This window comes from Melospiza melodia, chromosome W, assembly GCF_035770615.1.
Source record: "Melospiza melodia melodia isolate bMelMel2 chromosome W, bMelMel2.pri, whole genome shotgun sequence".
NCBI classification, from domain to species: Eukaryota; Metazoa; Chordata; class Aves; order Passeriformes; family Passerellidae; genus Melospiza; species Melospiza melodia.
The window spans coordinates 10136231-10163269 of NC_086225.1; the positions used below are offsets into that span (position 1 = coordinate 10136231).

Genomic DNA, 27039 nt, shown 5'->3' on the forward strand with positions numbered 1-27039 from the left:
TAAATTTCATTTCTTTTCCAACATTTCCCCCCTTTTGAGCATCCTTCAGTCCTGCTGCAAGGATGCTCAATCAACAGTATTGACAGTAACATCTTCATAACGAGGTGGGGAGTGTTCTTCATTCTGCCGCCCGCGGGTCATCGCCTTCAGCAACCAGAGAGATCGCCTCTTTTCCTTTTCGATCACACCTAAGAGGCATCTATATACAATCCATATAGTCACTAAAAATACTAAAAACATTAGTACATACTGTATAGCAGACGTAATCCAGCCAGACAGGTGAAGCCCCAAAGAATCAAATACTGCTCCTATCCAGTTATGCTGTGCTTCCTTTTCAATTTCCTTGGTTTTTGTTTCCACTTCTGCCAGTTGAGAAATATCTTTCTCAGTTTCAAGTGCAACATTTGGAATGTGTACACAGCAATGATCTATTCTCCTACTCAGGTAACCACAAACTCCATGCTCTTTTAACAGTAGCAAATCCAATGCCATTCTATTTTGTAGGGTCATTCTTGATGTAGCTTGCAATTGCAAATTTAGATCTTTAAATCCCTTCTTAGTAGCTGCTGCCAACCTTTCTGTCTGTCCTAACAAATTGTTGAGCATTTCCCTGTTTCAATATGTCGTTACCGGAGGGAATAATGACTCTAATATCCATCCAAATTGTACTCCTGAGCCAGGTTCATGCCACTGCTCCTCTAGGGATTCTTCCCTCTTTCTGAGTCCTTTCCTTTGGATCAATCTATTCTGTTTCCAGTATGGACACAATGTGGGAACCCCTAGGGTGATTTGTGTTACTGATCCATCTAGAGGTAAATGTGTGGTCCACTGTCCGTGTCCCAACACCCAGACTAGATTTCCAGGACTGTGCACAGTAGTATATCTGCAATCTATAGGTCCATCCATGGACTCTCTGCTAACCGTGTGATCATACCCCCTACACTCGCATCCCCACTTTAATGCCATTTTCACCGGTACCAATCCGATTCGGTCTTCCAGTGTATCACATGTAAAAACCTCAGTACAATTCCAATCCTCTTTCTGCGGTCTGAACTCTCGGGAAAATGTAGACGTGATAAGGGCCCTATAACGTGACTGATTCTTTACTCCTGACCATTGGATGCACCATTGTACTTCCCCAAGGTAATTATAGTGTTCCAAAACACTAGGTCCCCATAATGTCTTCCAACTATTCCAGGTGTCAAAATTCTGTGTGACATTCTGACAACTCATCTCATTTCGTTGGGATCTCGTTCTTATTCGTACTGTATTGCATGGCTCATCTATTGGGGTTGCAATTAAACACCTCCTGGTATTTTGAATCCAACCATAATGATTGGATTTCTTTTCACATTCCTCTCTAGTCATAGCCCGAATGGTCATACACAAATCCCTCCATACATCTACTGGTTTGGGAACTGACTGGCAGGACCATGAAACATTGTTGAATGTTCCAGGCATTTTGGTTACTGGTATTATTCCCCAGGGAATTGGTTCACCTGCAGCCTGTGGTAATGGCAGGCAAGCTGTTATTTTAGTCACATTCTGCATGATCCCAAAATCTCTGATTAATCCTACCACTAAGTTTTCCTGCTCAGTATTTCGTTCTATTGTATCATTAACCTCCCGTCTACTCCTTCTACCATGTCTCTGTAAGGATAACATCATTCTGTCATGCCTCCACCATGCATTTCCTATTCTAGGATTAGTGACACTCGACCACCCACAACCTTTGCCTTCCTTCCCTCACCAACTGGTCCCGTCCTCTATTCTGTCCCAGGTCAGTTCCCTATTTTGCTTCCACCATTTGGCCCAAAGGTTCCTTTGATATCTTGATCTTACTAGGAAGGAACAATTTATTCTGAGGGGTGGCCCATCCCACATGTCCACTGCCATTGATACTGGATTAACCTTTTTGTTTTCAGCACGATCCCCTGTCCATGGCAAAACCCTCATACTCACTCTTTTGTAATCAAAACTATCCCATATTCTGACCAAACATGTATACTCTCCCGTATCGTTTGTGGTTACCTTGGTAAGATTCAGTACCGTGTTTCCTTGTTGTTTATCCTGATCCCAACCGACTCCTATCTTGCCTCAGCTTCTTTCAGCCCCCCGTTGCCATATTGCAATAACTTCACCAGCCTCAACTTTCTGGCTGTCAAAGATAACACAAGTTAATTGAACATCCATCCCTTCCATGACTGTAACCTTTGTTTCTTCACCCTGTACTAGAGTAGACCCTTGAACGGGTACTAGTCTCATGATCACTAGCAGTAATATAATTAAGAAGGCGGCTTTGCGCGGAAGATCATCCGGGTTGGAGACACTATCTGGGTTTCCCATTGGAACGGTGCCTTCTTTACCCTGGTGTAATGGATCCAAGCATCCATCCCCTGGACCTTCACCGCCGTGTAGGTCGTCATCATCACCTGGTGGGGCCCGCTCCATGATTCCCGTAGTGGATCTGTGATCCACTACTTGACGCACACCTGGTCCCCAGGCTGGATGTCATGGACAGAATTCTCCAGCGTGAGTGGTCTATTCCACTGTAATGTATTTCTTAAAGAATTCAAGATCTTATTAAGTGACATAACATACTCTGCAATCGCCTGGTCCCCACTCACATGTATCTCCCCTTTTAATACAGTTGCATGATATGGTTTGCCATATAATATCTCATATGGACTTACACCTACCTTTTTCCTTGGTTTAATTCAAATCCTGAGTAGGGCCAAAGGCAAAGCTTGAGGCCAGTGCAGTTTAGCTTCCTGGCAAGTCTTTTTGATTTGTCCTTTCAGGGTTTGATTCATCCTTTCCACCTGCCCACTAGACTGAGGTCTCCAGGAGGTATGCAAATTCCAGGTTATATCTAACATTCGTGCTAATTCCTGCACTACCCCGGCTATAAAATGCGGACCCCTATCTGATGACAATCCTAAAGGTACTCCAAATCTTGGTATTATTTCTTTTAACAAGGTTTTTACCACCTCCTTAGCCTGATTAGTTCTACATGGAAAAGCTTCCGGCCACCCTGAGAACGTACATACGTACACTAACAAGTATCTGTATCCCTGTGCCCTAGGCAATTCAGAAAAATCAACTTGCCAGTAATCTCCTGGTTGTGGCCCGACTTGCAACTTTCCCATTTGTATTTGTCTCCTAACTACTGGTTTATTTTTCAAACATACCAGGCACATTGCATTAACTCTTTTTGCCATTGTTAACATCTGATTAGAGATTATCTCATTCTTCAAAAATTTTACCAATACTTCTGCCCCCCAATGACATTTATTATGTTCTGATTCCAAAATAAATTTCATTATGCGGGTAGGTACCACTATTTGTCCCATTGGTGTAACATACCACCCAAGTTGATTCCTCTGTGCCCCTAGCAAGTTTATTAGTTTTCCATCTTCTATTGAATATTTGGGCTCCTGATTCAGGTATGGGGTAGCCAGATTTGTTCTTACCGGTACCAATGCCATTTGAGTCCATACTTCCCATGCCACTTGCCGTGCTGTAACATCAGCAAATCGATTTCCTCTGTAAACGTCTCCTTCCGCAGTCTGATGTCCTCTAACATGCATTACTGCAACTGCTTTGGGACTGTGTACCGCATCCAGTAGCTGTAGCACTTCTTCCCGGTGCTTGATGTTGGTTCCCTGTGAATTCAAAAGCCCCCTTTCCTTCCATAACGCCCCATGTACATGAACCACACCAAAGGCATATTTAGAATCTGTCCAGATATTAACCCTTTTGTCCTTGCTCAAATACAGGCCTCTGGTGAGTCCAATCACCTCTGCCTTCTGGGCCGAAGTTCCAGGTAACAAAGCCTTTGCCTCTATTACCTGATCCAATGTTACCACTGCATACCCGGCATAGCGAGTCCCATTCTCGACAAAGCTGGATCCATCAGTGTATAGTTCCCATTCAGGTTCTTCCAATGGTTCATCCTTTAGGTCGGATCTGCTGGCATATACTTGTTCAATTACCTCTACGCAATCATGCACCAGTCCCCCAGCTTCCTGGTCACTGCGTAAAAACTCTGCTGGATTAACATGATTAGTAGTCCTTATTTCAATATCATCCTGTTCTCTCAGGATAGCCTGGTATTGCAACATTTGACTGGATGATAGCCAGTGACCCCCCTTTTGCTCCAAAATGGCCATGACCATATGGGGAACAAACACTTTCATTTTTGCCCCCAAAGTCAATTTCCGGGCCTCTTGAATAAGAATTATTGTTGCCGCCACGGCTCGTAAACACGAGGGCCACCCGGAACTTACCGAATCTAGTTGTTTAGAGAAGTATCCCACTGGCCTCTTCCAGGATCCCATCTTCTAGGTGAGGACCCCCAATGCCAGTTTTTGCCTCTCAATCACGTACAACTGGAATTCCTTGGTCAGGTCAGGGAGTCCTAGGGCTGGGGCCTCCTTTAGTGCCTGCTTCAATTCCTGGAAGGCCTTCTTTTGCTGTGTCGTCCACTCCAACCGATGCTGCTTCAAGGCCTCATACAGTGGCTTGGCTAGGAGACCAAAATTCATGATCCACAGTCGACACCATCCCACCATTCCTAGAAAAGATCTCAATTCCTGATGGTTACGAGGCAAAGGAATAGCACATATTGCCTCTATTCGGTTTACTCCCAAACGTCTCTGCCCTTGTGTGATCTCACAACCGAGTTAAATAACGCTATTTTTGACCAATTGAGCTTTTTCCTTAGAAACCCGATACCCTGCTTGGCCAAGCATGTTGAGTAATTTAATTGTTAATTCCACACACATTTCCCTTTCCTTAGTAGCCAGAAAAATGTTGTCCACGTACTGCAGGACTACATACAAGGATGGGGATATTGTTACCTGGGTTATCTTCCATTCCTCCAGCTCCTTGGCCAGTTTGTTTCCAAAAATAGTAGGGCTGTTTTTAAATCCCTGTGGGATTCTGGTCCATGTAAGCTGCTTCTTTCTCCCAAAATCAGGACTGTCCCACTCGAAGGCAAAATATTTCCTACTCTCTACTGCCAGTGGGATGCAGAAGAAGGCATCTTTAAGGTCAATCACTGAGAACCATTTAAACTCCTCCGATACAGATGTTAACAAGGTATAAGGATTAGCAACAACTGGATGTATGTCTTTCACTTTTTCATTAATAGCCCTCAAGTCCTGTACTAAAGGGTACTTACCATTAGGTTTCTTTACTGGAAAAATTGGAGTATTATACTCTGATTCACAATCCTGTAATATTCCTTGAACCAAAAATTGTTTAATTAACCGGGCTACTCCCCTCCTTGCCTCAAGCTTCAAGGGGTATTGCTTTATCCTCACTGGTCGGGCCCCTTCCTTTAGTTCCACCTTTACTGGCTGCGCAGCTTTAGATTTTCCGGGGACCCCTGACTCCCACACCCAGGGTACTACAGCCTGCTCAATTTCTTCTGGAATAGGAGAGGCATCCACTTCCTTGATCACAAAAATGCCTGCTTTTTGTTCCTCAGGTATTTCCAATTTCACCCTTCCCCCTTCAAATATTATTTTCACATTAAGTCAGGACAACAGGTCTCTGCCAAGAAGGGGTGTGGGGCAGTTTGGCATATACAAAATTGGTGATCTAATTCCTTCCCCCCAAACCTAAGATTTAAAGGTTGTAAAAATGGTTGTTCCTCTATTCCTGATATCATTTTGCAGCCCTTATTCCTCCCGTAGAGTTTGGGTCCCACCCAGGTTCCTCACTTGGTACTAATTCATCAACTGTCTCATTTAGTTGTCTCAGCCGAATTTCCTCACGAGCCTTTTCTCTAGTGGCTCTAATAACCATTTCCTTTTCCGTGGAATCCATTATAGTATCTAATAATACCTGAGTCTTTATTACCATTTTAACCACCCTTTCCACCCTTTCAGGATCCTCCCGATAACTCCTCGCTGATTGCTTCCATATTACCAAGTCCCTGGGGGAGAAAGGCACCTTTATAAGTATCCTTTCTCCCTGTGGTCCCACAGCTTTCCTTAACGGCGCAATTAACTGTGGCCCCTTCAGCCCCTTCCTTCCCTGGCGAGTCCGCCCTGCTAACAGAGTTCTTTTAACACTCTCATTCTTTTCACCATCACCACCATCACTATCACTCTCACTAGATCCCGTTTTTATAGCTATATCCGCAGGGGGAGCAGGGGGCACATTAGGAGCAACTGGAACCATTGGAAGTGCTATACAATAAGACAAATCTTCCTCGACGGAAGGATATAAATTACGCTCCTTTCTTTCTTTACATCCCACACACTCCCTTTCATCATTCACTTCTAAAACCAAGATACCACATTCCTTTTGCCATTCCTCTTTCCGATATAAAACAAAAAACAAATCCAAATATGGTATTTCATCCCATTTCTCATTTCTCCTTAAAAATTGCATCAAAGATTCCATTATCCCAAATTCCAGTGTACCATTCACCGGCCATCCCGCTTCCCCAATCTCATATTCAGGCCACCAATGATTACAATAATCTATCATTTTACTTTTATCCAGTTCTTGATAATACCCCTCACGTTTTCACCGTTTCAATATACAACCTAATGGTGTATTTCCAGGTATTTTACCATTGGCTTGCACTAAGGTTTTAAAAGTTTTAAAAGACATCATATTACAACCTTTAATTCCACCTTTAATCCCAATAAACCAATATACCTTAAACCAATATACCTTCTCGCCGTCCTTCCCTAAAACAAACAGGAGGCGAGTTCCGGTCCTGCGTCTTTAGACGTCTTATGGCCGGAGCCTAGGCTTTTTTTACCAACCACCAAATCCAAATCCAATTATCACCTTTTTCCAATATAAAGCACCTTCGGGCTTACCTTGGCAGTTGTCCAACAGGCGCGGGGTTGGTCAGGACCGATGTCTCCCCGAGAAGTACTCGGTGCCGGCTTGGAGTGGATCGGGACGCGAACCGCCCCAGCAACCCTCGGAGTGCTGCCACGGTCGCCAGAAAACTGTTGCCCAATTGATAAATGACACAAAACTCGGATAAGTTTTGTGGGTGCTTTATTAAGGGCCCGGGGAGCTTGGGGGACTCACGTCCCTAAAACCCGAGCCCCCAAATTCACGTATGGGTGCTTCCCTCTTATACATGCGATTCACAACAAAGTCTCCAAGAAACAGTTCCCCATTCCCCTTGCCTAGCCTCCAAGAAACAGTTCCCCGTTCCCCTTGCCTAGTCACAGACCCCTTGTGATACATTCCTTGGTTCACAAACAAGATCATTAATCTTCTGCTTATCTTATTCTAAGAGCATTGTATGCTGCCTCCAGACAGGTTAGCATTCTTACTTTCCTGCACTAGTTTAAATATTTATTAAATCCCTAAGACTACCTGCTAGGTTACACACAAAACCCAACACACTTTCAATGGCTACAAAACTACTTTTTAACAAATCAGTTCACACAACTCACTATAATTAAACATTTTGCTAAATTTCATTTCTTTTCCAACACTCCTATGGCCCTTCCTGGTATTCTTTTCTAGGCTCTATTTCTAGCTATTAAAAATACATTTTCTAGTTATCCAAGGGCTGCTTCTCTTATAACAATTACACCACACCAAAGCATTGATATAAATGCCTGTACCTGAAACATCAAAGGCAGGGCCCATGTTTTCTCTGTTAACTTGATACTAGGTCCCATGGGTATAATTTAAAAAGAAACACACAAAATACTGCGTGGATCCAAAAATATCTAACTCTTGAGGCTGTAGGGAAACAGGGGGAAAGTTTCCCATGAAATGAACCCCTTGATTTTTCTCATTACCAAAATACCATCCAGCTGGCAGACTATGCTTTTTACGCCAATCTATCTTGCAGTACCACATTAGCTCAACTTGGCCTGGGGCGGTACATTCTTTATGCATTGTTAAATTGTACAAATTATCCCACTCACTTTTCTCTAAAGGCATGGATGCTAAGCAAGTTTGGAAAGGATTACCAGGGGATGTCATGGATAGGCACAGCACAGATTCATTTAAAGCCTGAGCTAGCGTAAGCCACACATTATGTTCTGGAAGGGGTGGCATTGCGACCACCTCTCCTTTGTTGAAAGGGAGTCCTACTAGGAGGACCAGCCTGAGAAGGTGAATCTGGGTCCCAAAAATATGATTGTGGAAGCCAGCCATACTCTCGCCCACACACCAATTTTAAAATGATACAATCACTAAAAGAATAGCGCAAAGGGTCACACTGTGGGCAATCTTTGTGCAGGTGCTCTGATGCGCAATACCACTTCCTCTGGCACCTGTAACATAAAAACAAGAGTTTACGCCTGGTGGGAATAGTGTCTGCAAATAAAACAAGGAATAGGGTTATTTTCAAGGATAAGTCCAAGTCTCTACTCACTTCGCTCCTGCTGCTGTTCACGAATGGTGGCTTGTTCTGCAATTAAAGCTTTTACTATTTCTGGAACAAATCGACCATAGAGTTCACAGAGTGGTGAGACGTCATTGAATCTCCTCAGGTCAGGTAACAGCTCGTTTGTGTCGCCACAGGATCTAGTTGGAAGTGGGCTCAGCGGTCGGAGAAAGCAAAGACAGGGTTGAAGTGGGTGAAACCAGGCGTGGAGTGCCAGGGTCATCAGGATTCTCAGTAAAGGTATTTAAGGATTCTCTGAAAGGTCTCACATTCTTGGCTGGGATCCATCTCAGGCCATTTTCTGTGTAGACACAAGCAAAACTTCTTCCCCATGTAGCAAGGGGGTAAGGTTCCATAATCTTACCTGTTTCTGGATCTCTGATCAGCACTGGGGCCTATTTAATTTCTAACTGAGGGGTATCACCAAAATGCCTCACAATTGGAGGATTAGGGTCCACCAAGGAGCAATTTTAAAAATTGAAGACATACAATGCCTTCTTTAATCACTTTCCAGGGTGGTATTCCCTATTTTTCCTTTCTATTGTGACGAAAGATGCTTAAGTGAAGTGCGGGCTCTTTCGATTATAGTTTGGCCTGTTGAAGAATGGGGAATCCCTGTTTTGTGTGTCACCCTCCAGAGGGCAAGGAAATTTGCAACCCTATGGGAAATATATGCTGGGCCATTGTCAGTTTTTATTTGTGAGGGGATTCCTAAGACTGCAAAGGCACTCGTGAAGTGACGGCAAATGTCGTTTGCTGATTCTCCTGTATGACAGGATGCAAGCACAGCACCCGAAAAGATGTCTGTGGAGGAGTGAATATACTTAAGTCTGCCAAACTTGGGAACATGAGTAACATCTGTTTGCCAAATTTGAAGACTTTGAAGTCCTCTAGGGTTAACACCTCTGGCCATGAAGGGGAAGGAGTGTCTTTGACAGTCTGAGCATTTAGCTACAATGCTGGAGACTTGGGGATTAGTTAAGTCAAAAGTGCAAGCCAGTGAGGCAGCATTCTGGTGAAAAAAAGAATGTAGCAGTGTGAAAAATGGATGATGTTTGCTACTACCTCATGGAAGCATCTTCTGAGAAAGCCGCTAGGGCAGGCACAAACAGTCACTTAATCCACATTCACACCACAGATAGGTCAGCGAAGAAAGACAGAAAGGGTCTCTGTATAGAGTTCCAGCGAGGTTTATTGTAGAGTCATGCTGAAGGAGTCCAGGAACAGAAGATGACAAACAGTGCAGTGTCTGGGGTTAAAGTATAGGGTCCAGGGCCAATGGTCTGTGGGCACAGGGCCAGTACAAGGGCAGGGCAAAAGACAATGACCTATAGGGAAAGGGCAGATTAATATAGTGTTGCAGAGCACCGTGGGAGAAGCCCCTTTTTCTCACCCCAAGCAGTGAGGCATCCTCTAAACCTGTGGCAAATTCTTCCAGGGCATCACCCTAGAAGTTCCCCTAATAGGCTCAAAGGCCTCCACAAAAGAATGACAATTTTGCCTGGGCAAAGCGGTTTGGCAAAACTGGAGCAGGTTGAACTGGTAGGGCAATAGGTCTTCCTGCTGGTTTCCTTCTGCAATAAAACCAGGTAGTGTTGTATGAGACCTAACATGCATAAAAAAGTACAGGTGTTCCCCGGCATCTAAAAGGAAAACAAGTTGCTGTAACTAATGAAACCAATCTGTGTTAGGCACATCCTTCACTACAGCAGCTTCAGCCCTCTCCACAATACCTGCACCATAAGCAGAATCAGTGATAAGGTTAAGTGAGGCAGCAAATCACTGAGACGCTGGTACAACAGTTGCCAGTTCAGTAATCTGATGAGAACCTGAAACAATAGTGACGTTTGAATCCCATTGGTTACAATCTGCATTCCACCAAAGCATCACCGACTTATGGGTGAGGCCAGATCCATCTGTAAAAACAGTTAAAGCTTGTAATGGGACCTCACTTCTCTTGGGTCATGTTAGGAGATTAAAACTGGCTGCTACAAGCTTGTGCTTTGGAGGATATGTAGAAAGTTTTCCAGAAAAGTCAGTGAGGGCCATTTGAAGAACTTTAGATTGTTGCAATAGACACTGCAAATAAACAGTAGTAATAGACAAATAGATCAAACAAAAATCTGCACCTGAGAGTGTGGTAAGTCTCTGTCTAGCTTTTACAATAAGCAAAGCAAACATTTTGAGTGCTTATAGTTTTAGACATATGGTGTGGCAAAAAAATTCATTCAATGATCAGCAAGGGGTCCTGGCACCCTAGGGTCCTACTGGTAGATTAAAGCATGGAGTTGCTAAGCCGGATTCAGAATTATTAAAGAAAAGTGGTGCTTTAAAGAAAAGCTTTTGTGCATCATGCAAGGTACGAATGTCTGTTTGGATTTGTAAAGGCTGAGGAGAAATACTCTGTGTCCTGATGCGCCAACCAAGGTATTTCCAAGGGGGTTGACACAGGATTTTTTCAGGAGCAACACAAATTCCTGCTTGAGTTACAGCAGCAATGACAAGGGCTAAGGCATCCTCCATAACTTCCTGTTTTTCTGCTGCAATAAGAATGTCATCCATGTAATGGTATAATAAAGCAGCAGGCATCTTTTGGCGAATGGGGCTGAGTACCCTCACAACAAACCACTGGCAAATAGTAGGGGTATTTTTCATTTTTTGAGGAAGAACAATCCAGTGATATCATTGCAAGGATGCTTGCAAAGATGTTTGGGACAGAAAAGGCAAATTTAGGAGCATCATCAGGACGCAAAAGGATGTCAAAAAACCAGTCTTTTAGGTCAATGACTGTTGAGTGCCAATCACGAGGGATTATTGTGGGAGATGGGAGTCTAGGCTGCAAGGCTCCCATGTCCTCTATTACAGAGTTAATTTTGAGGAGGTCTTGGAACAGGCATTACTTGACAGTGGTTTTTTTAATTATAAACACAGATGTATTCCAGGGACTGGTAGAGGGGACTACATGCCCCTTCTGGAGTTGTTCTTTAACAAGGTCATTGAGTGTGTGCAATTTAGGTAGTGGCAGGAGCCATTGATCAACCCAGACAGGAGTATCAGTCTTCCATGTCAATTTCAGGGTGTCATGTGCCACAATGGCCCCTATCAAAAATCAGACTGAATTTTGAAACCTTAGTGAAAAAGTACATCTCATCCCCATAACACCATGGGTACAGGTAGGACAAATGGCTTGACAGAAGCTATGTGACCTTCTGGTCCCATCACCTGAGTTAGGTGGTGACTTTGATTACTGGGACTGCTTCCCCCAATCCTAGTGAGGGCTTGGGGCACCTCCATGAAGGCTCAAGTGGGGGACCATTTGGCTTGAGAGATAACAGGACATCAGGTCCAGTATCTAAAATACCAGTGAGTGTTATCTGTTGCCCCTGTAACAACAAGGTACATTTGCAGGTAGGGCGTTTATCTGAAATTGTCTGCACCCATAATATTTGTGGAGTCCCCATAGAGCCAAATCCTCCCACCCTTGTTTTGCATTTTTCTGCAGGGAATGGCGAATTGTGTAAGAAAGGAATTAGCTGCACAATGCGGGTCCCTTGAGGGATAGCACAGGCTGGAAAAGAGGTCTAAGCCATAATTTTTATTTCATCAGTAGAGTCTGAGTCTATGACCCCGGGGAGAACAAAGAATCCTGAAAGTATGGTCGAAGATCTCCCTAATAGTAAGCCACTTTTCTGGGGCTCAGGTGGTCCAAAAATTCCTGTAGGGAGTAAATTAAGAGAAGAATCAAGTAACATAACTATGACGGAGGTTGCTAGGTCCAGGCCTGCACTGCCTGCGGTTGTTGGGTGAAGACTTTTGGAGAGCCTCAGTGGGGTGTCTGTGGTGGTGGCATCTGTGGAGTTGGCATCTGTGAGGGCGACTGAGGCATTTGTGTCAGAGTGCGGCGCCATTGTCCTGCACTCTGGTACCGGTTTCCCTGAATTGGATGACCTTCAGAATCATACATAGAGTGACACCGGTTAGCGAAATGAGGCCCTTTACAGCACCATGGGCATACATCAGGGGCTTGTGGCTTAGCTCCTTTCAGAGCAGGACAGTCTCTTTAAAGTGTCTGGGTTTACCACAGTCAAAACAAACTTGTGAAGTCCCAGGGAGACCTCTCATGGCTGCAAAGGCTGCAGCCATGGTTACATATTCATGCTCTACTGTCCTAATGCAATTGCACACTTCAATCATTTGGACTAAAGTTGGATTTTCAATAGGCAAAGACTTAAAGAGTTTTTTATAGTCTGCATTTACATTCTCAACAGCAAGTAAGCAAAATTTCACGAGCCTCAGTATTATCAATTTGGCCCTCAAGCGCTTGGTTAAGGCGATCGATAAAATGCATGTACATTTTGTGAGGCTCTTGCATGATAGTTGTAAGTGCTTTTTGTGGCTTCTGCAAATCAGGGACCTTAAGGAAAGCATGGTGAGCTGTGTCCCAGATTCCCTCAGGGCTTGCTTGGGACAGTCCCAGGACTTGGACAGCAGGGTCTCTGTATCGTCCGGTTCCCAAGAGCTGACTTAGTGTTAGCCCTGCCAGAGCCTGATTAGCATGACCCACTTAAGAAACAAGCAAAGCCTGTACCCCCTTTTGCCATTCAACATTCCATAAAGTATATTGAGTGGGGGTTAACAGCACCTGGGCAAGCGTTTTTAAATAATGGGGGGTCATTATGTGGGCAGCAAACACAGAGGATAGCAAGCTCGCAAAATACGGAGAGCCTATACCATGCTCGGTCACTGTCCTTCGGAGATCTTTGATAACTGAAAAGGGCAGCATTTCCCATTGTGCAGTTCGCTTTCGCGTTTCTGAGTAAATTACTGGAGCTGCAATTCTTGCGGCAATGTCTAACTCCCCCTCCCTCAGCACTTGCTGCTTCAAGTGAAACCCAGTTGTCATTTGGATTAGAGGGGTATAGGTTTGGCTCCTTTTCAGGATCAACAGGTCCAGGGTCTAAATGATCTCCCTCCTCCTTGCTGTCATCTGGGTAGTAGCTAGCAGCAAAAAGCCCTTACGGATCGTGAGGGGTCCCTCTCCCTTTTATTTGCAAGGGGAGGGGCCGAGGGGGTTGAAGGCTGTGCTGGGAGAGAAGCAGTCTCTTCAGGTTGTAAAGAACCCAGAGGCTCAGCAGAGGGGAGGCAAGAGGCATCCCCTTTGTTTTTAGCATGGGATTTTTCTTAAACATTCAGGGTTTCAAAAATTACTTTCCACGAGAGAAGCATTTCTGCAGCTGCTTTATCCCCTTCCATTGCATAGTTCTACAGTTTCGCTCCCACCTCGTCCCACAAATCTGTTGTAAAGATTGTGGATGGAGTAGCTCCCTGCAGCTTTGAAGCTGTCCATTTGAGCATAATTTTTAAGTCATGCCCAGGCAAAGACTTGCCATGCTCATCAAGCAAGTTAGTCATAAGTTCAAAAATGTCTCTTTCCTGGGCAGATATCCCCTGTCCCATCATCCCCTGCAGGCTCATCTTCTTTCCAATGGATTATTCGGGAATGGCTGGCTTCCTGCTGTCCCACAGCGGCTCCTTAGTTCCCGTAGCGTGTTGCCGACAGCCACTCAACTAGAGCTGATAATCTCTTCCTCACACAGGGCACCAATTAACGGCAATTGATAAAGAGGGCATCACTTGGGCCGTATGCAAGAAGAAGCTGTTTATTCTTTGTGTAGTAGGGTTTATATAGTTTTACAGCACCAGCTAAAATTTTCCACCACCAAACAATAACTACATCACTCGTCTCTTAACTATGTTGCTTAACCACAGTTCTGCAGGTGCAGTTCTACCTGGCTACTCTAAAACAAAGAAAAACATTCCTTTTTGCTTCCCCCCTCACACTCCTATTCATTGTTGCTATGGTTTCCATCCCACCAAGGTTAGCACATCTATGTTGGTTTCAGCCCTGCTCTCTAGCTGAAACCCCATACAGGTTTAGAGCTCTGAGGGGCAGGAGCCCGAGCTCTAGCCTGAGGCAAGAGGTGGTGAACTTTGACCCTTTGTATAACAAAGGACACAGGGACCTGTGGCTAAGACAGAGGACTGGACACTGAGAGACACAGCAGGAACTGAGGACCTCCAGACTTTCCCGCGCTTAGATCATGAGGGTATGAAAGCCCAGGGGTTCCTTTGTTTGGGGTCCCTCCTCAGAGGCACCCAGCTGTTATTTTTTTATTTAATATTGCACCAAGATTAAACTATTTGAAAGATCTGGATGTCAGAGACTGTGCTATGGGAAACCTGGGGTTGAGCCAGTAAGGAAACCTGGTCCAACTCTATGAATATGGAGGGTGTAGTTGCAAAGGGGCTTCAGTTCCAGCTCAGGTAGTGTGAGGATGAGTACCAGAGTGGCTCCTGGATGATCAGACAGGGAAGTTTCCTTAATACTGCAATGGATGGCTCCAAGCTCTTCAGAATGGATAGGAGAGGATGTAAAGGTGGTGGGGTGGTTCTGTACATTAAAGAGTATTTTAACTGTATAGAGCTCAAGGATAGTGACAGTAAGGTCAAGTGCCTACAGGTAAGAATCATGGGGAAGGCCAACAAGACAGAGATCCTGGTGGGAATCTGTTATAGACCACCCAACCAGGATGAAGAAGTGGATGAACTATTCTAGAAGCAACTGGTTGATGTTTCACTATTGTCAGCCCTTGTTCTTCTGGGAGATTTTAACCTGCCGGATGTCTGCTGTAAACTCAACACAGTGGAGAAGAGGCAGTCTAGGAGGTTCCTGGAGTGTGTGGAAGAGAGCTTCCTGATATAGCTGGTGAGTGAGCCTACCAGGGGTGGGGCCCTGCTAGACCTGCCGTTTGTGAACAGAGAAGGGCTGGTGGAAGATGTGGTGGTCAGAGGCTGTCTTGGGCACAGTGACCATGAAATTATTTGATTACTGGTAAACTAAGGAAGGGGATCAACAAAACCTCGACCTTGGATTTACGGAGGGTGGACTTTGGTGTATGCAGGACACTCGTTCAGAGAGTACCCTGGCAAAGAGTCCTTAATAAGAAAGGGGGCCAGGAAGGCTGAACATTCTTTAAGAAAGAACTCTTGAAGGTGCAGGCTGTTCCTAGGTGTCAAAAAGACAAGTCTGAGGGGAAGAAGACTGACCTGTCTGAACAGGGGACTTTTGCAGAAACTCAGGGAAAAAAAGAGGGTTTATGACCTCTGGAAGAAGAGGAATGCAACTCAGGAAATGTTTAACGGTGTTGTTAGGTCATGTAGATAGAAAATTAGAAAGGTAAAGGCTCAACTAGAACTCAATCTGGCCACTGCTATGAAAGATAGTAAAAAGTGTTTTTATAAATATGTCAGCAACAAAAGGAGGGCCAAGGAAAATTGCCATCCCTCATTGGTCACAAGGGGGAACATTGTCACCAAGGATGAGGAAAAGGCTGAGTTACTTAATGCCTTATTTGCCTCAGTCTTTAACAATAAGTCTAGTTATCCACAGGCAGCCAGACCTCTTAGCTAGTAGACAGGGACAGGGAGCAGAATAGATCTTCTGCAATCCAGGGGGAGGTAGTTAGTGATCTGCTGAGACACTTAGACACTCACAAGTCTATGGGGCCAGATAGGATTCATCCGAGGGTGCTGAGGGAGCTGGTGGAAGATCTTGCTAAGCCACTCTCCATCATTTATCATCAGTCCTGGCTAACCATGGAGGTCCAAGGTGACTGGAGGTTGGCCAGTGTGACACCCATCTACAAGAAGGGTCAGAAGGAGGATCCGGGGCCTTTCAGCCTGACCTTGGTACCCAGGAAGGTTATGGAACAGATCATCTTGAGTGTAATCATACAACACATACAGGACAACCAGAGGACCAGGCCCAGCCAGCATGGGTTTAGGGAAAGGCAGGCCCTGTTTGACCAACCCGATCTCCTTTTATGACCAGGTGACCTGCCTAGTGGATAAGGGGAAGGCTATGGATGTGTCTACCTGGACTTCAGTAAAGCCCTTCATACTGTCTCCTACAGTATTCTCTTTGACAAGCTGGCAGCCCATGGCTTGGACAGGTGCACTCTTTGCTGGGTTCAGAACTGTCTGGAACCAGAGAACCCAGAGAATGGTGCTAAATAGTGCCAGATTCAGTTGGTGATTGGTCACTAGTGGAGTTCCCCAGGGCTCAATATTGCAGCAAGCCCTATTTAATAGCTTTATTGATGATTTGGACAAGGGGGTCAAGTGCACCCTCATTAAGTTTGCAAACAACACTAAGTTGGGTGGGAGAATTGATCTGCTGGAGGGTAGGAAGGGTCTGCAGAGGGATCTGGACAGGCTGGATGGATGGCTTGAGAACAACGGTATGAGGTTCAAACAAGTCCAGTACCAAGTCCCGTACTTGGGTCACGACAAGGCCATGCAGTGTTGCAGGCTAGAGGCAGATTGGCTGGAAAGCAGCCAGTTGGAAAAGGACCTGGGGGTGTTAGTTGACAGCTGGCTGAACATGAGCCAGTGTGTGCCTAGGTGGCCAAGAATGCTGATGGCACCCTGGCCTGTATCATAAATAGTGTGGCCAGCAGGACCAGGGAAGTGATTGTCCCCTCTGCACTAGTGAGGCCACACCTCAAGTACTGTGTCCAGTTCTGGGCCTCTCACTGCAAGACAGGCATTGAGGTGCTGCAGCATGTCCGGAGAAGGGCAATGAAGCTGGTAAAGGGTCTAGGGAGTAAGTCTTTTGAGGAACAGGTGAGGGTGTTTATCCTGTAGAAAGGAGACTCAGTGCAGATTGTCTCACTCTTTAAAACTACCTGAATGGACGTTGTAGCCAGGTGGAGGTAGGCCTTTTCTCCCAGGCAGACATAGTGACAGGACAACAGGGAATGGCTGTTGCCAAGGGAGGTTCAGGTTGGACATCAGGAATAATTTTTTCACTGAAAGAGTGTAAAGCATTGGAATGGGCTGCCTAGGGAGGTTGTGGAGTCACCATCCCTGGAGGTGTTCAAGAAACAAATGAACGTGGCACTTAGTGCTATGGTCTAGTTGATATGGTAGAGATTGATCAAAGGTTGGACTTGATCTTGGAGGTCTTTTCCAATCTAAATGATTCTGTGATTCTTGTTAAGATCAGCACTTAGGTGCTTTGCCTATCTTTGGTACTTCATAAAATCAACTATTCAATTGGAGCATTCTCCAGTGGGGCTTCTCAGTATGCTTTGTTCTATTGGAGATGTCTCCATTCCTGGAGGAGGGAGGTGGATTTGCCAGTCATTCTGAAGGCATTTTACCTCCTTTTCAAGAAGCAATAAATATCATACACTACTTCTTTGAGGTTTCCAAGTGGCTGTTGCACTTTAAGAGGCTCCCACTTTAAAATCCTTTGCTGACACTACTTTTTTACAGGAATCATAGTTTCTGTCTCTTATTATTGTTTCTTTTCTGGCACTTCCAGTGCTGGAAAATGATGCTTTTGTAATAGAATTGATTAGGCTCAAATGGGGCACAGAGGCAAGTTTGCAGCGAGTGCTGAAGCCAATTTGTCTGTTGCACAAAGAGAATGATCTTGTTTACCTGGATCCATTTTCTTTGAAATAATCAAATATTATCAACCTCGTAGCTTTTGGATTTTTAGTTTTTTTAAGAGACATGCATTAACATGCAAACCATTCTGTGACTATGATTCTATGATTAATGGGAAGAGCAAAGGCATGTCAAATATGCATCAGTTTCTTGCATATTTTAATTTTGCAAATAAATAGATTGATCTTAAGTATACAGCAAAATTCTAAGGCTAAGGCCAAATTTCAGACACTGATTACACTGGTATTGTAAATGAGGAAATGCTAATCCAAACCAGGGCTATTACAGTAGCCCTGAAAAGATAGCATAAGATTTCTAGGAAAAGCATATTTCTTCAGAAGACTGCAATCTGTAACAAGAACTGTAGGCTGGATTTTCAGTCATGCTCAGTGTCCTAACCCCCATTAAAATTGTTTCCACCATCACCCTCCCATTTACTGGGATAAGAGTAAAATATGAAAAGTGAGCAATGCTTAATCTCTTTGGAGAGTCTGTATACATTCTTTGCACTTTCTTCGACTTCATCGATACATGCATGCACAAGATGTATAATTATTACATCTACTTTTACAGTGACTAAATTCTTCTTAATGTTTCTCAATTTGCATGTCTAAATCCTGACCAGTGTAAAAGCATGCTGTTCCTTTCTCCCATGTGAATTCAGAGGTATGGATGTCTACAGAGAAATACAAAAGTACTGATGTTCCCTCTGTATGTACAAGGCATGCATTCAATGTGTAAAGCAGTAATGTAACCTATTTCTTTGTAGTGTGAGGTCCCCTAAAGATGAGTGACAATCATGCATTTTCAAAGAGGGCCATTTGAACAAAAGGTCTGTTTTGGCAAAGCTGGCTTTTTCCAGGTCGAAAGGATTAGTGTTTTTTAACCAAAATAGGCAATTCCTCACTCCATTATGAGAGTTCTAATATTCATTCCCTTGTGAAATTAATATCAAATTGCAGTCACAGCATGACTTGTCTTCCAGTTATCTTCTGGGGAGGGCAAATTTTGTATATTGGTTTGTGAGATTTTGCCACTGCTGTGAGGAGCTTCACATTGGAAAGACATGGGTCACAGTCAATGGATCCAAATCAGAACCATACTTTTGGTTTAGTTCTGGGGGAAGGAAGGAGAGAAGGGGATGTGTCAGCCTTCTGAGATCTGGTATAAAAAGATATTTAGTGCCTGTGGAAAAAGAAACAAAAATGTGAGCTGTGTTATAAAACCAGAATATGTAAAACCAAACACATTCTCTGTTTTGTTTTTTCAGGTTTTTTTCCATTTAATGAGGCATTTGTTCATATTGCAGGTGACATCATTAAATCTAGTTAAACAGGTAAACTTACTTGAGAATGCCAGGAATGTATTTTGGCAAACTTCTTTTGAGTATAGGCTGTTGCCAACAGAAGTTACCAGGCTGAGGTCACAAGAAAGGAATTTAGATATGTTCCCCAATAATTAATTACAACTAGCTGCTGTTCATTTTTCCATAAGCCTTATCTGTAGTATGGGGTGAGTATGATCAGTAGTTTCCCCATATAGGAGTCATTAGACAGAAAATAGAGAATCTTTTGAGGGCATTTTAAGCTTTCAGATTGGTGGTGACAGCTTCTATAGAGCAGCATCAGAGTGAAATAGGAAGAACATCCTCCAGGCTCCTTCCTTAAGTGGTTTGTGTGGGGTTTATTAGAAATACACTTGTCCTTGTGCTCATTTGCATAAAAATAGCATGGATTTCTGAGTCTTCCTCTTTAAATTAATGATGTTTTTAAAGGATTTTGGTACTTTGGAGTATCTCTTCCCTTTTCTGCCTCTTAGATGTACCACATGCATAGTGAAGCTTCTGAAGAAGGCAAGTGAATTCCTTCACTTCTAGTGGTGTTTCTGAGACAGAAAAAGGCTACTCATTTTGTAGGGGCAATTGTAATCAGTAGTGTGCACTCCATCTTGCTGGATGATTAAAATACTTGCTGCATGTGGTTAAGATATTCCACTTTGCTTTTGCTTCAGTCTGAAATCACTGGGAATCTGGTTACAAAGTATTAAATTGGCTTTTAAAAAAATTTTTAGATGCTGAGAGGTACAGTGACTCCTTAGTACCCTAAAGTAACAATTCATTTATAAAATAAATAAGCCCAAGATAACTATTTGACAAGGCTTTCCAATATGTCTCGTCTTCTGTTTTGTTATGTTGCAAGAAATGTAGTCCTTTGTCTAGGGCAGTACTGAATGCATTGATGCTTAATAAGAAGAATCAGTTGTAATGCCATTCAGAATGACTTGGACAAGCTCAGGAAGTGGGCCCATGAGAACATCATGAGGTTCAACAAGGCCAAGCATGAGGTTCTGCATCTGGGTTGGGGCAACCCCTGGTTTCAATATAGGCTGAAGGATGAAAGAATTGAAAGCAGCCCTGCAGAGAAGGACTTGAGGGTGCTGGTGGATGAGACGCTGGACATGAGCCAGCAATGTGTGCTTGCAGCCCAGAATTCCAATTGTGTCCTGGGCTGCATCCAAACCAGTGTGGGCAGCAGGGCAAGGGAGGTGATTCTTCCCCTCTACTCAGCTCTGGTGAAGCCCCACCTGCAGTGCTGCCACCAAATCTGGAATCCCTGTTACAAATGGAGAGGGGAGAGTTCAGACAAATCCCTGCCTTTCTAGGTTTCTGGCAGTAGACAGCAGCTTTATTGAGGTGGCCAGCACCCCAAAACCCACTCTCGCTAGCAAGTTGTTAATAATGACTGATCAGGACTATTACAACATGAATTATTTATTTGAACAGGCCAAGGAAAACAGACATAAGACTTAAACAGATTACTTACTACACAGGATAACACAGATATTGGAAAAAAAAGGCTCCCAATATTACCAGTTAGATTGTGCCTGGGCCAGTCTGACCCTCGCTGCCGGGCCAAAGGCACCAACTGCGGTGTATCACCCCAGAGATACCTTGGCTTGCTGGTGGTTGCAGCTGGGCACTGAACAAGTCCGGGCTTGTAAGGAACCCCGTCACCTCAGGAGGAATAGCTTCAGGCGATGGTGAAGAGAAAAAGGAGATGGATTCTGCTGGAGGGTTTAATGTCCAGAGGTTTATTCCATGGTTACAGAGGTCTGAACGTGAGCAACTGCTCCAACAGAACAATCACTGCATGGTCTGATTCACCTTTTAAGCTCAGGGACAGGGGGAGGGGAGGTACAGGTGAGCCACCAACCAGGTGAGAGGGGCAGGGTCTCAGGGGAAGATGACACCCAGACAGGCCAATGACCTCTGGGCATAGGGGCATCTTTTGAACTTGACCAACCACACGACGCCTGGCTGGAATGTTAGGACTCACTCAGCATGGGGGCAAGGGGGAAGGGAGAGAGTATAGGCACACCTGGGAAAGTGACCTGGAAGGCCAAAATGGGACAGTACAGCACACTACAACACACAGAGAACTACTAGTAGATAAAAAACCAGTGCACCATAATAGTAATAAGGGTACCTTATGTTACAGCTAGTGAAGAAATAGTATAGATCAGGAATCAATGTCACTTACCAATGAATGATAGCAGTGTGCAAGGAATCTCCCAGTTTCTCTCAGTCCCAGGGAAGTAACTCAATTCTAACACCTTAACATCAAGGAGAACTCTCTACACACTCAGAGAGTGTATAAGAGATTTCTGATTTCATGAAAATCAGTGGTCTTTTATAGTTGTAAAAATGCCTGTGCTCTGCAGTCATTAATTTTAGGTTTTCCTTTCTCACCATTCAAGCCATTGCTGGTTAAGGAGGTTCTCAGCTGAGATAATTCATCACATGACAAATCACTCTGGTCTAACCTAGCCATATGTTATGGGGAGATAAGCTTCTGCTGTATCAGGGGTGAAAGGCCCTGCCACAGTCCCCAATACAGGAAGGACATCGACCTGTTAGAGCAGGTCTAGAGGGGAGTCACAAAGATGATCAGAGGGCTGAAGCACGTCTCCTATGAAGACAGACTGAGAGAGTTGGGACTGTTGAGCCTGGAGAAGAGAGGGCTTCAAGGAGACCTTGTAGCAGCCTTCCAGTACTTAAAGGGGGCTTACAAGAAAGATGGGGACAAACTTTTTAGTAGGGCCTGTAATAATAGGACAAGTGCTAATGGTTTTAAACTGAAAGAGGGTAGATATAAGGAAGAAGTTTTTTACAATGAGAGTGATAAAATGCTGGCATAGGTTGCCCAGGGAGGTGGCGGATGTCCCATCCCTGGAAATATTCAAGGTAAGGTTGGATGGGGCTTTGAGCAACCTGATCTAGTTTTAAGATCCCCCTACTCATTGCTAGAAGGTTGGACTAGATGACCTTTAAAGGTTCTTTCCAATCCAAATCATTCTATGATTCTATTCTATAATTTGACTCTGGGGAGTGAAGTGTGTTGAACAGTGTGTCTAAAGGGAGTCATATGATTTGATTTTAAAATGAATTTTTTAAAACAGTGTTTGCTTTATTTACTTCCATGGCACTTAAAAAAACCAAAACTGAAAACTGAACCAAAAAAAACCACAAAGACAAAATGTCCCAAAAATTCAATCAAAAAAACAGCAAGCTGCCTGTTCTACTGTATGTAACTACTATGTAGTAATAATGTGCATTAGTGTAGTGGCCCTCTGGTGTTCTGCACTATACCATATCATATTTTCTTGTGGTTTCAAGATTTCTTTGATATTGCTTCCTCATTCCATGTCAGTTTGAATAGCAGTGGACTTGAAGCCTTAAGGATGAAGCTCTGTTTTTCCACTGGTTCCTGTGCTGTGGCATACTGACATACTGAGTTACTTTAGGAATTAATGTAATGTGATGATCTGTGTTTTGGGTATCTATTTTGCATTCTTAGTTAGCAAAAGAATGCTTGAATATGAGAATTCTAATTTCTAGGAAGAACCAGCAGCATTTTTATTCTTTTTTTTTTCAGCCTGTCATGAAGATTACATAATTTAAGCATATTCTTTTAATTTTATTCTTGAGGCCATCCTGTGCATGGCTAGGAGTTGAACTTTGATAATCTTAGTCCCTTCCAACTCAGAATATTCTGTGAAATCTCTAGTAGTGTACAAGGCATGTTCTTAATGAGCAAACGAACAGTACTTTCAGATATCTTCATGCTTATGTCAAAGTTCGCCCTGTAGAAACAACTGATTTAGAGAAAAATCTTTCAATTTGAAAATTGTTGCTTAAGACCCTGATGTGTTTATGCCTGACCTGCTCTATAGTATCAGGAAGCAGGTTCTAAAGTGATGGTACATGTGAAATGCCAGTGGAAATTAGCTTTCCCTTCAAGCTCTGTATACAAAACATGTCAGACAAATTCTCTAGTGAAACCAAATAACTGAAGTAGAGGCAGCAAAAAATATCTTATTCCTATTACACTGCACAAATCTAGTGTTTACTGGATCTCTACTTCTGCTGGGTTTCGTGTGTGAAGTATATGTTTAGAAAATGCATGTCTTACTAATGCACTTATTTGGTTCCTGTAATGTGAAGCTGGAAGATACATAGCTTTTGTACAAAAATTAGAAGAAAAACTTGGGTAATTTCCTGCTGTAATTTTGTGGGAATTTTTGTTTGCTTTTGTCTGATGTGCCATGCATTGTGAACGATGGATTTCCTAATAAAAAAGACCCATTTAACACCTTTTAATTGAGAAGACTGGCTTGATACAGTCTTTAAACTGCTTTGGATGGGCCACACCAACTCCAAGATTCTGCATCAGGAATTCAGTCTGCCTGGTGTCAGGCATAGTTGGGAAACAAGCAATGTAGCCTTAGAGGGGAGGAAAAGTGTTACAGAATAAAAGTTTGCAATTAGCCATTGGATGCTACATTTTTAATAAAAAACCTAATTTAGCAATTTTCTTCAAAATTAGGTGCTCTGTGGATGTGTATAGTCTTAAATCCCCACTGCAAGTTGGAGCAGAAGGTCAGTTGGCTAACACAGCTGAAAAAATGGAATGGTGTGGATGTTTGTCCCTGGGAAGATGGAAACCATGGAAATGAGCTGCCCAATTTAACCAATGCTTTGCCTCAGGGTGCAAATGCTAACCAAGGTGAGCCTAGATATATGCACTGCCTGCAACACATAATATAGCCTCTATCTTATATACTTGAGCTTTGCAGCAGAATACAGCAGTCTTTCCTGGGACAAGTAACTTTCTTCTTGAGGATTGACCAGACAAATTTATTTTCATTGATATTGTCCTCGCAGAAAGGATAAATAAGGTTTACTTTTGTGTTGGGGCTGCAATGTTTTTAAAGCAAGTTAGGTCTTCTAACTTTTCACTCGGTCCTTCTAAATAGTTGTTGCATAAAAATTTAATGTCCCTGAAGTATGTAATGTAAAAACCTGTTGTTTCTTTGCTTGACTATAATCTTATATCCCTTCTGGTGTTGGGGGTTTTATTTTTTGCAGTTACAAAGCCTTTGATACTTACTTAAAGGGAGATTTGTTGTGACTGCATATAACTGAGTATGTGAGAAACTAAAGCAGCTACTTGTGGGATGTGCTCTGTGTTGTGCAGTCTGCATTGACAGGTGTGGGGGGGTGCAGAGGCAACACTGCCTTCTTGGAGGAAATGTCTCTTCTTACTTGATATCATGCTTTCTAATCTAAAATGTGATTATCAAACCTGACAGAAGCCTTCTCCAGTCATCTTCAAGCAAAGATTGCTACTTTGCTAATAACTGAGGAAGATGCAGGTTATTTACCTTGGGAAAAAAACCCTCATAATCATCAAATCTCTCAATATGTTGATAGATATTTAATAAAAGTTAAAATTAAATGCTTGTGAAAGGTGGTAGAATCAGACTTAGATGGATTTTTCCTTGTTTCTTTTTCTTGGGAGTTTACCTCTGAAGGAAATAAACTTGGTTCATGTTTAAATCTTGCAGCTAGCTGCAGACAGAAGTTCATGCAACATGTAACTTCCTACAGAGATGTTTGGCTTTCTGGATCTTGTGATGTCCAGACCAACCTGGGCATGCTAGTAGCAATTCAGACATGACATTTTGACATTCATAGACACAGTGCCATGTTGACAGAGCACTTTTGCCCTAGGAAGATGTCCAGTAAAGGATTGTCAGTCCCATGGCCTCAGTACCTTGCTGTCTTTGCAGTATTTCTATTTGTTTATGACAAAATTTTTACAAGTGCTCAAGGTAACGTCACTTCTCAAAGAGAACAACTAAAAATATTTTATGTGATGTTTATCTGTCACTCATCCTCGTGGCTCTGGGTCTGAGAAAGAGAGAAGCTGGGGATGCTTGAATAGCTGTGTGCCATATACTTTCTAGTCTGTTTTTAGGGGAATTCTGTACGTGCTGTTTAATGTCCTTCATGTCTAGCTGTTCCCTTTGCAATGTCCTATTTAGCATTAGCCATGATGGGTTGTAGATCTCTCTGAATGCAAAGTGAATGGCACACACTTAGCCTGAGCTGTTGAGTAACAGGATGTGAAATGTCTATGGTCTGCTCCTTTCAGAGTGGGTCAAGGTAGATTGCTATCACTTAAGGGCTGGTGAACAGGCAGAAGACAAGAATACTGTGAATGACTGATTCACATATGAATGAATAAAAGCTGATGCAGCTTTCTGAATTTGTGAAAATAACAGATTCATCAAACAGACCACATCGGACGGTGTTCACTAGAGCCATAGAGGCATGTGAACTGCACTGGCAGGACAGCCACTTACAGCACATTATCAACAGTGACCTATACACCAACTACTGTTACCATGAACACACTGAAAACTCACTCTTTGACTCTCGAGGGTGGCCCCTCTGGCATGGTAAGTGGCTAAACCAGAAAGACGTTTCCATGACTTGCTTTGTTCAGTTTCTATGGCTTTTTTTTTCTCTTTGGGGGGGAGGGAGGGAGCTAAATGAAAAGTCTGGCAAAAAGAACAGAGGCTCCCTTGAAATGTTGGCTCAGAAATAGTCCTTTAACTCTCTCTTGCAAAGTTTTAAAAACAAATCAAAGGAAACAAAAAAGCCCTTTTGAGTAACCTAGCAAAACAGGCTATTGCAGACATAGAAGCATTGCTATTCCTCAATTATTGTCTCCATTTTAGAACATGTTCCTACAGCCTGTGCGAGGGTGGATGCGTTACGATCTCATGGATGCCCACAAGAAGCACTGAGGCTAGCAATAGCTATTGTTAATACACTAAGAAGGCAGCAGCAGAAACAGCTGGAAATGTTCCAGGCTCAGAAGAAAGGTAAATGCGGGGAAGAGAGAAGGGCAAAGGAAATGACAAGGTGACAATAACACCGAACTGGAACTTTGCATGAGAAAATTGCTTTTGAAACTAAAGCAAAAGAGGTGACTTTAATTCTTCAGTCCCAACAATCATAGTGGTAGTGTCACATTCTGGATGTTGGAGGTGTTTTTTAAGCTGGATTGTGAGCTCTGCAGGGCAAAGGCTCTGTTCTGCCTTCTGCATTATATCTAACATGATGGGGCCTTTATTCCAATCAGAGGTTTTGGTTGCACAGTGTAAATATTCATCCTGTGTAATTTATAGGCTTTTAAACAGAGATTTGCATTTGGAATGTCAGGTATTTAAAATAATTTTTCTCCTCTGATGTGTAATTTAGCAGACTTATATATTTCTGAGGTGGAAACCTAAAGTTGACAAGGCAAAGTCTGCACTACAGAAATTTATCCAGTTTGGCAGTTTCTTCCAAAAGTCTTTGATGATGCTTAAAACTTTAGTGGATTCACAGCACTGGAAATCAAATTTTTGAAACACTGGCTTTATAAAATGTTCTGTGTTGTTCCCACTACCCCTATTTTCTGAAGGAACATTCTTCCAAAAATAATCCTTCACTGAACTTTGTCATAGGTTTGGAGAAGTAGTGGAAGAAGAAAGGGGTGACTTTGTGGTTAAAATGCATGTGGAAAAATTAAAATAACATTCTCAGCTACTTCAAGAAAACCTTTAATTCAAATTTAGTTTAGATCTTTGTTGCTACTTTTAACTATGTGTATCCTCATGCATTTCAGGCAAAAATACCAGTGTGAAGTCACATGTGTAAATTTTTTAACTGTATGTGCAGGTGTTTTCCCAGAAATGTTCATTTAGAAATTGAAGACAAGGTAGAAACCTGACTGAAAAAAAAA

The 27039-nt window shown here is 43.1% G+C and overlaps 1 protein-coding gene across 1 annotated transcript in view; it reads left to right on the forward strand.

Annotated features, from left to right (window-relative positions):
• Positions 1 to 27039, forward strand: part of LOC134431454 (zinc finger SWIM domain-containing protein 6-like) — a 338553-nt gene that overhangs the window by 237197 nt on the left and 74317 nt on the right. Inside the window, exons 5-7 of the mRNA XM_063179466.1 lie at positions 23788 to 23967; positions 25529 to 25705; positions 25988 to 26134. Coding sequence (XP_063035536.1) covers positions 23788 to 23967; positions 25529 to 25705; positions 25988 to 26134 — 504 coding nt within the window. The remainder of the gene's footprint in view (positions 1 to 23787; positions 23968 to 25528; positions 25706 to 25987; positions 26135 to 27039) is intronic.